Below are 14,428 nucleotides of genomic sequence, written 5' to 3'. Positions count from 1 at the left end.
GATGACCGAGCTTCTCACCCTATCTCTAAGGGAGAGCCCAGCCACCCTGCGGAGGAAACCCATTTCGGCCGCTTGTACCCGTGATCTCGTTCTTTCGGTCATGACCCAAAGCTCATGACCATAGATGAGGGTGGGATYGTAGATCGACCGGTAAATCGAGAGCTTCGCTTTTTGGCTCAGCTCTCTCTTCACCACGACGGACCGGTACAGCGCCCGCTTCACAGTAGACGCTGCCCCAATCCACCTGTCAATCTCCCGCTCCCTTTTCTTCCCTCATTCGTGAACAAGATCCCCAGATACTTCAACTCCTCCACTTGAGGCTGGACGACCCCCATGACCCGGAGAAGGCACTTTACCCTTTTCCGGCTCTTCACACCTTATTCACACCCTTACTGATAACCAGGTCCAGTGTGTGTCCATGAGTGTGTGTTGCTTGTTTGCATGCAATGTACAAAATAGGAAAGTAGGAATAAAGACTACTTTTATGAGTAATTAAAATTGTACTTTATTAGCAATAGCAGTAAATCAAAGCTAAAATATAAGTATAATTTAAATACATTACTAATATATTAGCAGTATATTTAAAATATATTAAAAGTATATTTTTAATATAATTCTGACAGAATTAGTACACTCAAAATATACTTATCAAGCTTTTGAATAGTACATAAAAAAGCATACTAAAAGTATACTAAGTACAACTTGAAGTTGTTCCAAAAAGTGTTTAAGTATACTAAAACTTAAAATTTAATACTATTTAGATACTATTAAAATATACTAAGCACAAAAAAGTTGTTTCAAAATAATACAGTTTAGGTACATCAATCAAAGTATGCTAAAGTATGTTAAAATTTAGTATACTAAAGTATACTTTTTTTTTTTACTACGGAATATCTGGAACCCATTTTTAGAATCCCTTAAAACAGATGCAACTGGGGGCAATGCTGGGGACATCCCAAAAAACAAAAATTAAAATATCTAAATTGATTAAATAAAGCCACATTCACCCATATATCTATTAATTATGTCTTTTTATTAACCAGCTAATGAAATTACTTTGTTTTTCTGAATCAGTTTCTGATCGACATAATTATTGCATGATCTCAGACACAAATACAGACTTTTACAGTATTTTCTTGCACTGAATAAATAAATTTAAAAAATTGTTTTTTTGATTATTGTTTATTATTATTACAATTACTATTATTGTTATTACTGTTTTCTATGTACTCTTATTGCTATAACTATTTTTATTATTAGTGATAATAGTGTTAACTTGAATATTAAAGCCTGAAAGGACGGATCCTTTTGGGCTGTCTGCTCTGGGGTTGGCCTCTGAAGAGAGGGAAGTGTTGGGAGATCAGAAGGGTGGGGTCCCAGACCTCTCTAAAGTGTGTTCCATTGTGCCCACTGCTGACCAATTATATTTTATTAATTTGTTATTTTCTTATTTCTTTGTTTTTGTTATTTTTACCTTTATGACATTATGAAAGAAAGCTTAACAAATAAAAAAGAGACAACAAACGTGGAAATACTGTGCTGCGCTCTTTACTCCTTTGGTGTCCTGCTCAGGGGCAGACAACTTGGATTTATTATTGTTAACATTGTCATTACTTTATCATTATTATTAGGGGTTTTTTTAGTAGTAGTATTGTTATTTTTAATAACAAAATAACAATACTACTACTAAAGTAATTTAAGTAATTTTTACTATTATGTTTTATTTTTTTCTGTTTTCCTTATATCAACAAAACACACAGTACTACAAATACCCAAAGACTGCACTGGTCTCTCTTGCTTCTTTGTATATTTTTTTTATTTAGGTGTTAGGTTCACCTAATCCTAACACTTGTATTTGATTTATTTATATCGCAATAAGAAATAAATAAATATAAAGGCATGCAGGTCAGCAACACAGCGTTTGTGTGGGGAAGAAGACACCATTACACTGTGTACAATTATTAGACAGGTTTTAGTTTTGACCATACCATTTTTATTAATATTTTTCAACTCCAAACTGTATAAACATGAATGTTTATTGAATATAAACATATATCAGCTGATGTGTATTGGTTTAATGAGGGAGGGTGGGGCCTAACGACATCAGGCCCCACCCTCCACTAGTCATAACCCTGACAGTACTATGATAGTACTAGTCAGTAGCCTGACTAGTGGAGGGTACTGGTATGGGCTGGTATTGTTAAAGATGTCTCACCGTGGACAACTCCAGAGTGGAAGTACGTCCAGCCCCTCTCAAGGATGCTGAGAGAACCCATATGTGGGTTGTGCTTAACCAACCCCTGCGCCACCACAGCACACCCCATTTTAGGCGAGGGTTAATCGCGTTTTAACTTAAGCACCATGTGTTGACAACATTGCGTTGTGATTCCGTTCTATACCCAGATTGCACATGATGGCAATTCAACATTGAATTAACATCTTTCGCCAACAAGCCAACAGCGAAGTGGCTGTGTGTTTGGGACATCCCACTCACGTTGTACGTAGTACGTTGTAGATGTTTTTGTGTCAATGTATCACACACAAACAGGCAGTAGGAATTTTTATGAACAAGTAAGAAAATTTACAGAATTGAATCATCACCCACTATCCTTTACAGTGGTTAATTTAAAATGTGATAACCCCCACTTACTAATAAAATGCTCTGACCCACAGCTCTGATGAGGAGGAGAGGAGGGGAAGGTGTGTGGCAAAACAGCTGACATTGATTCAACATTGATCAGACATCGGCATTTCATTCGTTAGATTTCAACCACAAAACAACACTGATTCAATGACAGTTTCAACATTGGTTACTTAGCTAGAGCCCGGCCGGGCTCCGTGGGTAAGGGACTGAGCCCTTACCTAAAATGATGGTGGACAAATGATCCACCATCATTTGTTGACCTCAACCAAAAACCAACCATTCTGACTATAATTCAACATTGATTTACCATTGTGTGCAATCTGGGCAGTTTATTGCACCCCTCATCACCTCCTCATCTCCCCCTACTCCCTCCCAAACCTCACCCCACCCTCCCACATTTTATTACTAAGTGGGGGTTAATCATGTTTCAAATTAAGCACTACATGTTGAGAACAGTGGGTTGTGATTCCTTTCTGTTCATTTTCTTACTTGTCTGTAAATATTATTACTGACTGTGCATAATGTGTTGACATAAAAACATCTACAAGTCTCTACTAGGAGTTGTGCAATTCCACCTCCCTGTTTTTACACTTGTAGTTTGTCCCAACCAAACAGCCACTTTGCTGCTGGCTTGTTTGCAACCGGCTTCTGAATTGAATTCTCCTCTGAGCAGTTTTATGGTAAGTTTTTCAATATTACTTTGATCTTAAATGTGTTGTTGAAAAATAAGGGCATTGTTTTGTGCCTGGTTATTTTGGGGCAAAACATATATTTTTAATAATTGAGGTCATGTCTCATTTTGTATTATTTTCATCCTACCCACCACTCCAGGTCTAAGTATGAAATCTTGTGAGATTTTGTGGGATTTGAGTTTTTAAAGTAGGGCGGTGCCTATTGTTTGGTCTGGGAGAGCATGTGATGGACAAGGAAGTGTAAGGCTGGCTGCTCCAGGTGGGCTTTAAATTGTTGTGATGATAGTAATCACTTGTTTTAAACTTTTTAATATGATGTGCTTAGGGACGTGTTTAGATGTGTCTCTGTTCCAGAACAGCTGAGTTAGATGACTGCATGACCGTCTGCAGCCATCAAGAAGTGCAGAAGGTTGTTAATCATCCACAGATYAAATCCAGGTGAGGCAGAAAGGAAACACTTAAAACATGCAAGGCAAGTGAAACACTGAACTAAACCTACTAACGATTGATTCAGTCTGTTGATTCTTGGATTGGTAACTGGTTAAACTGAACTGGACTATTATTACTTGTGTGGGATCTTTGTCACAGACACTTTTTAAGGAATTTAATCAACTTATTTGGAAATATTTGTAGTTGATGGACGATTGAACCAGCTATTTGATGGATGTTTATTATGTATAAATTATAAATAATTTTTTAAACTACAGTATAAATCACCTTTTGCTCTATTTATCTGTCTCTGGTGTGTTAAATAAACCCTGATCCTCCCTGAGTTTTATCTTTAGGTTTTCTGATTAACAGCCTTTATTTTAAATATTGATTCCCTCATTTTAACATGAGTGCAGCATCATAAATTCTACACTATACTGCAGCTTGATAGGTAAATGTAGTTGCATACATAAACATTAAGATAAATATTAATGAAAGATTAAGATAAATATAAATTTAACAGTGTACATGGGAAACTACATGGTTAGTATTTGTTCTCAGACCTGTAACCTGTTTAATTTTTCAATGTCTTTCAGAGCTTTTCAAATGTTTATCATCTTTCTAATTGGCACCTTCCTCACTTTTATTTTTGTGTTTTTTCAGCCATTGCTCTGCAGTTTGACCAAAAGCTGACTCTTGAGGACTGCAGCTAAACTGTCAAGAAGTGGCTTCATTACACGCCAGAATGAGAGGAAGACATCACAAGGAATCAAAGTGACGCCAACCAGAGTCTAACTGGGGTTACCACAACTTGTACCGCTTCCCTGGTTCATACAGTACAAAGCTTAACCTCATGGACTTTGTTCTTCTGTGGACCATAGACTGTTATTCTGACAGTCAAAAAGGAGTCAAATATGTTTAAAGATCTGTCCCTCTTAAATACAATGTTATATCAAACCCATGTTGTCATTTTTAACCTTTTGTACACAGTTTACCCATGATCTGCCAATAATATAGTGTGTTTAACACCAGTGAAGAAACTTTTAGTAGTATGTTATGATGCAGACCTATCAGACCTAAAATGTACATAAATCCTTAGCTTTCATTCAATATAAAATCAACCCAAATCTGCATGCAGAACCACGTTCAGATGATGGTTGAATCAACGTTAATTCCTAACTGATTCAATGTAGAATAAACATAAAAATGCATGCAGATCCACAGTCAAATGTGTTGAATCAACATTGATTCAATGTAAAATCAACAGAAATATGCGTGCAGAACCATGTTCAGATGAAGGTTGAATCAATGTTGATTCCTAACTGATTCAATGTAATAACACAAATATACATGTCAATTGACATACAGATGATTGAATCAACATTGATATGTCAGTTATGGATGAAACCCTAACCCTTGTATTCAACATACAAGTCACCGACCACTTTCAACGTTGATTCAGTGTCTCTGCCTGACATTGATTCAATGTTGTTTCAATCATTCTGTGCTATCTAGGTAACATTTTGGATTGACTGATAGTGCTATAATTGTTCAACATAAAATTAATCCTCAGAACTGCAACTTGTATAATAATTGTGCACACAGGCTATTCAAATAGTTTGTAGATGCAAAATATTGGCCCCAAAAGAGTACCTGAAAGCCACAACAAGGTTGGGACTTACCTGCACTAAGCATTGTGCCAGAGAATGGGTGTAGGCACAACTGACAAAAGTTGTGTGAGTGCAGGACTGAGAAAGTGATTGGCAATGGGACTTACGTCATCATGTGGGATATGACCATGCCTGCTGATTGTACTACCGCAACAAACCAGCCAGACATTGTGCACCATGACTATAACAAAACATGTTACTTGCTTGATGTGTCTTACCTGAGTTTGACTGGTTATTTTGTAGATGTAGATTTGAATCCAACAGAAAATAAAAGAACTACAAATTGATGCTTGAAGTCGTATATCTCTTTTTGTTTTTGTATTTCGATTGAATTTTTGATTCAACCACAAATCATTTAAAAAACATGGTTTTGGTTGCTCCCCTTATAAACTGAAAATTGTGAGATTCTTTACTGAAACATTTGTTAAATTACAGAGGTGTGCCAATCGACCAGCCACCGATCATAATTGGCCAATTTCCATGAAAAAGTGTATCACTGGTGATCGCCGATCACTGTCTCTTGCGATTGACCAAAACCTGTATCGGTTTTGATACAGGTGATCACCAAAACCGATCACCTGTACCTTACTTCGCAGCGTACGTGTGCAGCTCATCTCCCCTTTCCTTCACACTTGCAAGCGTTCGGCAACAATTTTAACTTACTGTATTACCCGCTCGCTGTCTCACTCTGCAGACGTGGATTCACAAGAACAATGTCTTCGATCATGAGCGCTTCCTGCCATGAGGCAAAAAAACTGCCTGCCTCACCTCGAATCTGTTCTCTGGCATTATGATCACTCCACACACAAATGACGTTACACACACACAGTTGGTGACAAAAACACTACATTATATAAATTAGCTAAATTATGTAAAATCAGTTATATATTAAATGTCTTAACCATTTTATTGGTGACGTACAGATAGGAGGAACATGCTCCAATCGATACACATCGATATACATATGCATGTATTAGAGGTGTGCCGATCGATTGGCCACTGATCATAATCGGCCGATTTCCGTGAAAAAGTGTATGATCGGTGATCGCCGATCACAGTCTCTTCTTGCTGATTAAAAAAAAAAAAAAAACGATCACCTGTATCTCACTTCGCAGCCTGCATGTGTAGTTTATCTCCACTTTCTTTCACACCGCCGCAACAAATCCTGTTGTGTGGAACTATAACGCTCTGAGAGTGAATTAAGTTTGCGTGTTAAGGCTGAAAATTACCTCGGGAGTGAAGCATGTCAAAATGCATAAACACAACGAATCTAATATTGCCTTTAAAAAACAGGCACTTGTTAGAGTTTGGCTATGTCGAGGCTCGGTGCAGCAAAAAAATGACTTCCGGAGCGACCAGATAACAAGTGAAGCAGCACACAACTTCCAACACTCACCCGGTTTAGCATCACGGTCAGAAAGCTAAACAAATAATCCGAAAAATAATTCAAGTCTTTGAGCCGGCGATGTAAGACACGGGGATCTGCTCTCACTCTTTGTTCGCCTCTACTGGTAGTAATATTTCAGACGTGGCGCCGCTCAACCTCCACCCGCAGTGAACTCTCACACTAAACGTCTGCTTAAAGCTGCAGCATGTAACTTAAAAAAAACAAAAAACGATTTTAGAAATGTATTTAAATATGTCTGTCTAAATTAGGTGAATTTATTGCCAGATAATTTTTACATTTTGCCAGATAACATAGTATCTTTTATACCTAAACCGAAAAATTAACAACCATTCCATCCAATCAGCAAAGATCGGTGATCGGCAGAGATCGGCCTCATGGATCATCAGTATCGGAAACCTGATTGAAGCATCCCTAGTAAATACAGAAAAAATATGTGGACATATTTGTCCACATATTTGAATGTGATAATCGAGAAAAACTGGCTGATTATGATTTTTGGCCAGTTAATTGGTTTATTGGTACATACATGCAGTTTGACATTGGCTCAGTAAGCTCTGTGTGTACATAAAAGAAATAAGTGTTGGTTGTCTAAACGTAGGATTGCCCTAATTTTGCAATTGTGAAAAAAAAAAAACTGAAAACATTACAAAGAACTTCTTGCAATAAGTAAGCTCAGCTGAAAATTGTAATGTAAAAAAAGTTGTTTCATAGTTGAAACCTAAACTGAAAATGTTTGTCTTGTTTATTTATGTGGGATTCATATAAAACCTCTTGTACAGACAAAACAATGTGATTTTTTTTTAACCCATTGTTTCTAACTACATGTACTGTCTGTCTTATGCCACCCAGAGGCAACAGAGGATCCAAAGGGACCGGCTTATGAATGACTTTTCCGCAGCGCTCAACAACTTCCAAGCTGTCCAGCGACGTGCAGCAGAAAAAGAGAGGGAATCAATAGCAAGAGCAAGGGCTGGTTCCTGCCTATCAGTAAGTGAGCTATAGAGGTGACTTCACAAATTCCAGATTGGTAAATAGGAATTAAACTCTACAACATAAAATTATAACAAGTAATTTTAAATGAGCACTGTAACCAATATTAATAAAGTGCCAGTATATTTTATGTATTTTGTAGTTTGCAGTGTTTCCCCTAGCAGGGTGCCAGGTTTTACTTGTCCCCTCCTGCGAAGCTAGGCATTTCTTGTTTTTACTTCAAATAGTTTCTGATTCTTTTTCCCTTTTATTAATTAAACAGTGTCCCCACCATTCTCTGTGGGTTGTAGTATTTCGCCTATCTGTGGTGAGCATTAAGGGCAGTTGGAGTGCAACCAGCTGGTCAAATGTTATTGAAATGCAAAGCGTGAATGCACAACATTGAAATACAGTCTCCTACCAAACGCTGCATTCAATCAGTGATTACAACTTCACACAATGATACTGTGATGACAATTAGGATTCAATATGATGTACGTTTCTGATTTTAATTAAGTTTGCACTGAGAATGTGTTTAATAATGTACCTCCTAATCATCTGTTCATTTAAAGAATCTATATAATTATGGCGCAATTTAACTAGCTAATTATTCTCTTTTTTGCTGCACCTTGTTGCCACAATATTGCTACTGTTGCTTAAGTGACATTGGACTCTAACTATGTTACTATTTGGATAAAGCTACTTTAACCATTTTCTTTCAGAATGAAGACAGTTTTCGGGATGAAAAGCTTGTCTCCTTTGATAAGTAAGTAACTTATTCTTATAGATTTACTCTGAAAGTACAAATAATATTTTGCATTTTGCAGGATTTATTGAAATTTAGTGTCCATTTAAATAGAAAATGAATCTAGATTATACTAAAGTAATTTATTACCTATAAATGAATAGATTAATCTGAAATGAATCTATTCATCATTAATATACATCATTAATTTCTGTTGAAAATGTAAATAAGATTTACTTTCAGAATTGATACATATTTCACATTTTTATTATCTTTCAGGAGAAGACGGTTTTATTTCCTATAAGAAACAAAGTTTCTGCTAGCATATTTTAGGATTAACTGTAGATTAAACAATCAAATGAGTTTTCATAAACATATATTTTTATTTTATTGCTCACAAAGAGCAATAAAATGTTTATTATTAGGAAATTTGATTTTAGTTGTTATTTCACCTCTAACATGTGTGTTTGAAAAGCCAAGAGGACCTTGGTCCAATAGCCACCCAGACAGAAGAAATGGCCATTACAGAGGAAGATCTGGAGCTCATCAAGGAGAGAGAAACCAATATCAGACAGCTTGAGGTGAGCAATTGCTTACTGTTGTTTGATATACAATTTATATATCAACCTATAGGCCCATTTACGTACATGTTTATTTGTGTACGCTTCGTATGTTTTTGAAGTATTTCTGTTTGAATGTAAAGTACTTTGGCAACCCTGGTGATTTTTGAAATGTGCTATAAAACTAAAGTTGATTGAGTTGATTGATTTAATAATTTATTTCAAATTTATTAGAATTAGAAGTCAATTTATTGAAAGTCAATTTATTTCAGGAACTTTATCACTAAGAGAAACTAATTATATAGATTCATTACACAAAAGTGGATGTTTGAAATTTCTAATTGATCATTTTATGCTTACAGCTAATGAAAACATGACATTTAAAAATAGAATATAGCAATAATACAGATCTGTAATAGAGGCCACTAAGAGAGATTAAAACAGCCATCACTGTCTACAATAACTCTGAAGAATTTGAAATAATATGAGCTACAACTAGGGCTTGAACAGCTTCATATTTTCTAAGGTCAACTACAACATGATAAAAGTCGAGTCGACATTGAGTAGTAGCAGTGACGTCATGGTGACGTAAGCACAAAATGCTTCACAACAACTTAGAGGCTTTTTCAGCAATATTCACTGCAAATATTGAATAAATGAACCCACTTTTACTAAGTATATTATGCAGAATTAAAACAACAAGAAACAGATCATTCTTTGTGAGCAGCGGAGAAAAGTCCGAAAAGTTGCACAATGTTGGGTCTGACTGTTTTTTTTTTCCCCAAACACAAGCTGATACTGATGATGATTTTTTTATTTTTTTAATACCTTAAACACAGAGCAATAAAAGTGACACTAAAAGAATATGTTGCAGCTTTAGCTTCACACGCTAACTCAGATTGTAATACATTCAGCAAACTACCAGATCGAAACTGTTGTGTAACAGGACTGCTGGCGTTGCTACCTAGGTGATCCTGAAGCACTACGATCCGGGTCACGGCAACAAAGATGTAACCCTGTCCATGTGAGATGACATCTCACTACTTCCAAAGTCTCTGTGTTGTGTTTTCTTTAAGGGTTGTTGTCGGAAAGAAACTTGAGCCAAGAATCGGACACACACAGCGGTTGAGATCGTGGTTCAGACCGTTTATTCAGACCACTCAACAGCACAGCGGCTTCGCTTCACAGCAAACACTGCGTGTCAACATAAGTCTCAACACAGTTATTATTAATTTTTTGTTTTCAAATACAGCATATATTAAAAAAAAAGAAAAAAAATGATACAAAACTAACTACTCGGACATTAAATGTAACATTTGGCTACAGTGAGGAGCTGGCGGTTAGTATTACTTAATTCAGAATTCACTACAAACATTCACCATTATACTGCCAGCGCACCGTAACAGAAGCCAAAGTATGGACACATTACACAAACTTCCACAACCCAAAGAACAAATGTAACATCTTGATGGCCTCCGCTGACATATTTAAGCCACTGCCCTACATGTATTTTACAAAAATATGTGTTTTTCATATGTTCCATACATTTTCGTCACTGTGTCATGACATTTAAATATGAAAGAGATAGTCTGTGAAAACATAAAGTTCCCCCACCTCCTCCCTGAACTACAGTCATGGCCAAAAGTTTTGAGAATGATTCAAATGTTAATTTTTACAAAGTCTACTGCTTCAGTTTTTATAATGGCAATTTGCATATACTCCAGAATGTTATAAAGAGTGATCAGCTTAAYAGCAATTAATTGCAAAGTCAATATTTGCCTAGAAAATGAACTTTATCCTCCAAAACACATTTCAACTTCATTGCAGCCCTGCCTTAAAAGGACCAGCTAACATTGTTTCAGTGATTGCTCCATTAACACAGGTGTGGGTGTTGATGAGGACAAGGCTTGAGATCAATCTGTCATGATTAAGTAAGAATGACACCACTGGATCCTTTAAAAAGAGGCTGGTGCTTGGCATCATTGTTTCTCTTCTGTGAACCATGGTTATCTCTAAAGAAACACGTGCAGTCATCATTGCACTGCACAAAAATGGCCTAACAGGGAAGAGTATCGCAGCTAGAAAGATTGCACCTCAGTCAACAATCTATCGCATCATCAAGAACTTCAAGGAGAGAGGCTCCATTGTTGCCAAAAAGGCTCCAGGGCGCCCAAGAAAGACCAGACCGTCTCTTAAAAGTGTGTCAGCTGCGGGATCGGGCAACCAGCAGTGCAGAGTTTGCACTGCTGGTGCAAGCTCTGCACTGAGCAGGAATGCCTGCTGCCATTCCTACTTAGGAATGGCAGCAGGCAGGTGTGAGTGCATTTGCACACACTGTGAGGCGGAGACTCTTGGAGCAAGGCCTGGTCTCAAGGAGGGCAGCAAAGAAGCCACTTCTCTCCAGGAAAAACATCAGGGACAGACTGATGTTCTGCAAAAGGTACAGGGAGTGGACTGCTGAGGACTGGGGTAAAGTCATTTTCTCTGATGAATCCCCTTTCCGATTGTTTGGGACATCTGGAAAACAGCTTGTTCAGAGAAGACGAGGTGAGCGCTACCACCATTCTTGTCTCATGCCAACTGTAAAACATCCTGAAACCATTCATGTGTGGGGTTGCTTCTCAGCCAAGGGAGCCGGCTCTCTCACAGTCTTGCCTAAAAACACAGCCATGAATAAAGAATGGTACCAGAATGTCCCCCGAGAGCAACTTCTCCCAACCGTCCAAGAGCAGTTTGGTGATGAACAATGCCTTTTCCAGCATGATGGAGCACCTTGCCATAAAGCAAAGGTGATAACTAACTGGCTCAGGGAACAAAACATAGAGATTTTGGGTCCATGGCCTKGAAACTCCCCAGATCTTAATCCCATTGAAAACTTGTGGTCAATCATCAAGAGACGGGTGGACAAACAAAAACCTAGGAATTCTGACAAAATGCAAGCACTGATTATGCAAGAATGGACTGGTATCAGTCGGATTTGGTCCAGAAGTTGATTGAGAGCATGCCAGGGAGAATTGCAGAGGTCCTGAAGAAGAAGGGTCAACACTGCAAATACTGACTTGCTGCATTAACTAATTTTGTCAATAAAAGCTTTTGTTACTCATATTAAGATTGCAATTGTATTTCTGTATGTGATGAAAACATTTGACATACACACATGAAAACCAGAGGGCAGCAGATCATGTGAAAATATAATATTTGTGTCATTCTCAAAACTTTTGGCCATGACTGTACTATTTCCCTCTGCAAAAATGCACTGCTTTGAGTCAAAAGCAACCAGTCAGAGCAAGGAGGAGGCTGTTAGCACTGTCAATCATCCACATTGCTCAATGTGCTAACGGTGAAGAAGCAACTCATCTTTGCAGGAAAACCGTTTATCCGCCATCATTAGTGACATTGCTAACTAGCCTTAATATTCGTGGCAGGCTATGTTATGGGAGCAGAGAGAAATGGGGAGTGTGTGTACAGCTTCGATATGTGAGTCTTTGCTTTACTGTTTTTCAGTCTGATATCATGGACGTAAACCAGATCTTTAAGGACTTGGCAGTTATGATTCATGACCACGGAGAGATGATTGGTGAGTAACACCAGCAGTCATTCTGTTAATATTCCTCCCTCCTCTAATTCCTTGATCTTGTGTTCAGTTTTACAGTTTTCAATAACCTTTTTGACTTTGGATTGTGGTGGTTGCCCACTGGGATGTCCACTTCTGAAATAAAACACAATCCTTTAAATTAGTTATGCTAAATTAGTGACAGAAAACAGTTGTTTTGATTTTACTTGCTTGCTAATTTGTTGCGATTTTTAGAGGCACACTTTAGTGAGTTTTGTATACCAGGCAGTTTATAATAATAACTATAAAAGTAATTCAGAACATTAACATGGGATATAGAGAAGTAAAAATTGGTTTTAAAAAAATATTCATATGTGTATTGTCCTAAAGTATTTGTTTAATTGTCAGTGTACATTATGTTATTGTTTTGTTAAAGTGGAGAGTTCAGAAAATGAGCATGTTTGAGAAATTAAACTTATTTCTGATGTGATATCCTTTCTATGCTTTTTGCAGACAGTATTGAAGCTAATGTGGAAAATGCTGAAGTTCACGTAGAACGAGGAGCGGAACAGCTCCAGAGAGCCGCATACTACCAGGTGAGACAGTTTTAGCTTTTCTTTTTGCCACTCTTCTGTAAAGTCCTAACCAATAATCAACTCTCTGTTCTCTCTGTCATAGCAAAAATCCAGGAAGAAGATGTGTATTCTTGCCATAGTGTGTTCCATTATACTCATCATTCTTATCGTTATTATTTATGTAGCTTCCAAGTAAGCTGATTTCATTCAAGCAGTGTTTCAGTACTCTATTTGTAAATGCAAAACTCCTTCCATCCTGACTTCACTGACAACCATTCACTTGGCATTATCAGAGCAAGAAAATATGTTCACTGTAAAAATATCTTCAAAGCTCATCAATATGGAGGCCTAAACAATTAAAAAATGTAGTAATCTTGAATTATTAAATCTGTTGATTTGTAAAGTAGATGATGAACCTACTTTAACGTTGTTGGGGAGGCTGTGGGGGACTAGAGTAATGTTTGAGAGCAATCTGCTATATGAAATTCCTTCATTTCCCTTACTTATCCCCTTACTTATCATACTTTATTGCGCCAACACTAGCTGCTGTGTATTTCAGATGTACAAACATTGTGAGGAATAACTGAATTGTCAATTTTTTTTTATTTTTATTTTTTGTGTTCTGTTCTGTTTATTTGTTGTTCCTTTTTGTAAGTTGATGTTGTGGCATCTTCTGACGTAGATGTGAACAGCCGGTCCCATCCTGCTTTGACTCATTAGCCTCATAGGGACACAGTAGTATGGTTGTGAGGTGGTGGTATATGTTGAAAATGCTAAACACAATTTTAGCATGTATATTCCATTCAGAATATGAAGGTTGATGTAAACTCTGAAATGGAAGACTACTCTTTATATGACATATTTTAAGATGATTTCTATACTCCTAACAGAAAGCATAATAAATATCTTAAGCACGAGTATGATCGATGGTTGACTCTTCTATAAATAAATGTTCATTTTATCCTTCATGGATAATTCTCAGATATTAAGGATATTATTTTATCTTGTAATGCAAATTCAAATAAGATTCGATCTGACAGTAGTCTATGTATGCATTACAGATTTTATTTAATTATTTTAACTACAGGTAACCCTTACATATGGAGAGAAAATACTCACAAAATACCTGTGTGTAATGTACTGGATTTGTAATCTGTGTCAGCCTCTGTGTGTAACTTTGGAT

General features: G+C 37.0%; 2 protein-coding genes across 6 annotated transcripts in view; both read left to right on the top strand.

Annotated features, from left to right (window-relative positions):
• dlgap3 (discs, large (Drosophila) homolog-associated protein 3) overlaps window positions 1-14,428 on the top strand; it is a 908,365-nt gene that overhangs the window by 575,071 nt on the left and 318,866 nt on the right. The window lies entirely within an intron of this gene.
• The window catches only part of LOC103472147 (syntaxin-12), a 43,940-nt gene that overhangs the window by 21,023 nt on the left and 8,489 nt on the right, over window positions 1-14,428 (top strand). The window contains exons 3-7 of the mRNA XM_017307348.1: window positions 7,693-7,830; window positions 8,535-8,578; window positions 9,033-9,138; window positions 12,622-12,694; window positions 13,184-13,266. Coding sequence (XP_017162837.1) covers window positions 7,693-7,830; window positions 8,535-8,578; window positions 9,033-9,138; window positions 12,622-12,694; window positions 13,184-13,266 — 444 coding nt within the window. The remainder of the gene's footprint in view (window positions 1-7,692; window positions 7,831-8,534; window positions 8,579-9,032; window positions 9,139-12,621; window positions 12,695-13,183; window positions 13,267-14,428) is intronic.

This window comes from Poecilia reticulata, linkage group LG11, assembly GCF_000633615.1.
Source record: "Poecilia reticulata strain Guanapo linkage group LG11, Guppy_female_1.0+MT, whole genome shotgun sequence".
NCBI classification, from domain to species: Eukaryota; Metazoa; Chordata; class Actinopteri; order Cyprinodontiformes; family Poeciliidae; genus Poecilia; species Poecilia reticulata.
Note: the sequence above shows the minus strand (reverse complement) of the source record. Positions and strands in the feature narration are given on the sequence as shown.